Source organism: Notothenia rossii (assembly GCF_949606895.1).
Source record: "Notothenia rossii genome assembly, chromosome: 2".
NCBI lineage: Eukaryota > Metazoa > Chordata > Actinopteri > Perciformes > Nototheniidae > Notothenia > Notothenia rossii.
The window spans coordinates 55466994-55470277 of record NC_136904.1 but is presented as its reverse complement, the minus strand read 5'-3'; the positions used below and the strand labels follow the sequence as shown (position 1 = coordinate 55470277).

At 44.0% G+C, this 3284-nt stretch overlaps 1 protein-coding gene across 1 annotated transcript in view; it reads left to right on the top strand.

Annotated features, from left to right (window-relative positions):
* Positions 1-3284, top strand: part of pde9aa (phosphodiesterase 9aa) — a 46828-nt gene that overhangs the window by 42685 nt on the left and 859 nt on the right. Inside the window, 3 exon segments of the mRNA XM_079665483.1 lie at positions 93-197; positions 521-583; positions 585-650. Of these exon segments, the coding sequence (XP_079521609.1) occupies positions 93-197; positions 521-583; positions 585-650 (234 nt within the window).

Genomic DNA, 3284 nt, shown 5'->3' with positions numbered 1-3284 from the left:
GTAATCTCATCGTAAAGAGTATCTATGCTTTGCATGCTCCCATTAAATCTCTCATGATGGTGACCTTTGCCCTCTGACCCGGCTGTGTGCAGCTGAAGATGGTGCTCATAAAGTGCTGCGACATCTCTAACGAGGTGCGACCCATGGAGGTGGCTGAGCCCTGGGTGGACTGCCTGCTGGAGGAGTACTTCATGCAGGTGGGTCCTTCACACACAGAACACAGTAGATTTTCTTTTGTTGCTGTGACCAGACTCCATCATTTTAGCCATGACAGTGTCTGATGTGTCATGTGTAGCGTCATGCATTGCTAAAGGTAGTCCTATCCTTGAAAACCGTGTCTGTGTGTGTGTGTGTGTGTGTGTGTGTGTGTGTGTGTGTGTGTGTGTGTGTGTGTGTGTGTGTGTGTGTGTGTGTGTGTGTGTGTGTGTGTGTGTGTGTGTGTGTGTGTGTGTGTGTGTGTGGTGTGTGTGTGTGTGTGTGTGTGTGTGTGTGTGTGTGTGTGTGTGTGTGTGTTGCTCAGAGTGACAGGGAGAAGGCTGAAGGGCTTCCTGTGGCTCCGTTCATGGACAGAGAGAAGGTCACCCAAGCCCACGGCTCAGATTGGTTTCATCAAGTTCGTGCTCATCCCCATGTTTGAGACAGTGATGAAGGTGAGTGTGCAGGACAATGGGGATGAAGGGCAAAGTCACAGGGGTGCCACTGGTACCCCTTTTCCCACCGGTTTCCACTGCAGCAGCCCCAAGAAGGTTGGACGCTCCCATCGAGGCGGAGTCACAGAGCAGCAAGAGTTCAGAGCGAGAGCAGAGAGGTGTTCGGTAACTGCAAAATTGCAGTGGCTAGAACACGATCACACACACATATTTAAAACTAGCACCAAATTAACCAGACAGACGTGTGTTATTATTATCTTATTGAATGACAACCCGTTTGCTATCATTGTGGTAGCAACAAGTGCCTACTTATTCAAAGCATTTATGGTGAATAATTAATATCACATACATCTGCTCGGGTTCATGTTGTGTGACGACTTATAAGTGTGGCGCTTTCTTCTACTAAACAAGCACAAAATATTACAAGTTCTGTTTATTTATGGTTAATAATAAGTCAGACTGGGGTCAGTGGCTCTGCCTAACCTTATGCATGTCATTCCAGAGAAACTCCACATCATACAACCTGTTCTTTACCGCACGCATGTTACCAACCATTGTCAATTACATTTATTGGAAAATGTGCATCAGGGGACATTAATGCACTTCTTCTACAAGTTTATTTCTAATTCAAGTCAGTTGCTGAATGGTCCTGAAATGGGGGTTAAGGCTTGGTTTGCTTTAAGAGGCCGAGGTCAGGTTTTGTTGCGAGGGGATAACACCGATGCATTGGCCCACTTCCTGTTGGCTAGATGTGGCCGTATGCCGAACAAAGCTTCTGGTCAGTCACTTTCTGAGAGGACCGGTGTGCTTCAGAGTCTCATGCTTTGTTCACAACGGACTAAAAGCCAAGCATGCGTCTAAAATCAGTGTTTGAAAGTAACTAAGTACATTTACTCTCGAGTAATCAGGACTTACTTTTAAATTGAATATTCTTGCAACAAGGTATTCATTTGACCTAATACTTCATTCAACAATGTCAGAAATCACGTCAATTATACACACTGCCATTTGTTCGGAATATGATATTAAATTAAGCAGAAATTCATTCATTTTACACATGTATTATGGACATACAGTGGGGCAAAAAAGTATTTAGTCAGCCACCAATTGTGCAAGTTCTTAAAAGATGAGATGAGAGAGGCCTGTAATTTTCATCCTAGGTACACTTCAACTATGAGAGACAGAATGGGGGAAAATAATCCAGGAAATCACATTGTAGGATTTTTAATGAATGAATTGGTAAATTCCTCTGTAAAATAAGTATTTGGTCACCTACAAACAAACAAGATTTCTGGCTCTTACAGACCTGTAACTTCTTCTTTGAGAGCCTCCTCTGTCCTTCACTTGTTAACTGTATTAATGGCACCTGTTTGAACTCGTTATCAGTATAAAAGACACCGTCCACAACCTCAAACAGTCACACTCCAAACTCCACTATGGCCAAGACCAAAGAGCTGTCAAAGGACACCAGAAACAAAATTGTAGACCTGCACCAGGCTGGGAAGACTGAATCTGCAATAGGTAAGCAGCTTGGTGTGAAGAAATCAACTGTGGGAGCAATTATTAGAAATGGAAAGACATACAAGACCACTGATAATCTCCCTCGATCTGGAGCTCCACGCAAGATCTCACCCCGTGGGTCAAAATGATCACAAGAACGGTGAGCAAAAATTCCAGAACCACACGGGGGGACCTAGTCAATGACCTGCAGAGAGCTGGGACCAAAGTAACAAAGGCTACCATCAGTAACACACTACGCCGCCAGGGACTCAAATCCTGCAGTGCCAGACGTGTCCTCCTGCTTAAACCAGTACATGTCCAGGCCCGTCGAAGTTTGCTAGAGAGCATTTAGATGATCCAGAAGAGGATTGGGAGAATGTCATATGAAACCAAAATAGAACTTTTTGGTAAAAACTCAACTAGACGTGTTTGGAGGAGAAAGAATGCTGAGTTGCATCCAAAGAACACCATACCTTCTGTGAAACATGGGGGTGGAAACATCATGCTTTGGGGCTGTTTTTCTGCAAAGGGACCAGGACGACTGATCCGTGTAAAGGAAAGAATTAATGGGGCCATGTATCGTGAGATTTTGAGTGACAACCTCCTTCCATCAGCAAGGGCATTGAAGATGAAACGTGGCTGGGTCTTTCAGCATGACAATGATCCCAAACACACCGCCCGGGCAACGAAGGAGTGGCTTCGTAAGAAGCATTTCAAGGTCCTGGAGTGGCCTAGCCAGTCTCCAGTTCTCAACCCCATAGAAAATCTTTGGAGGGAGTTGAAAGTCCGTGTTGCCCAGCGACAATCCCAAAACATCACTGCTCTAGAGGAGATCTGCATGGAGGAATGGGCCAAAATACCAGCAACAGTGTGTGAAAACCTTGTGAAGACTTACAGAAAACGTTGACCTCTGTCATTGCCAACAAAGGATATATACAAAGTATTGAGATGAACTTTTGTTATTGACCAAATACTTATTTTCACCATAATTTGCAAATAAATTCTTTAAAGATCAGACAGTGATTTTCTGGATTTTTTTTCTCATTTTGTCTCTCATAGTTGAGGTATACATTAGGATGAAAATTACAGGCCTCTCTCATCTTTTTAAGTGGGAGAACTTGCACAATTGGTGGC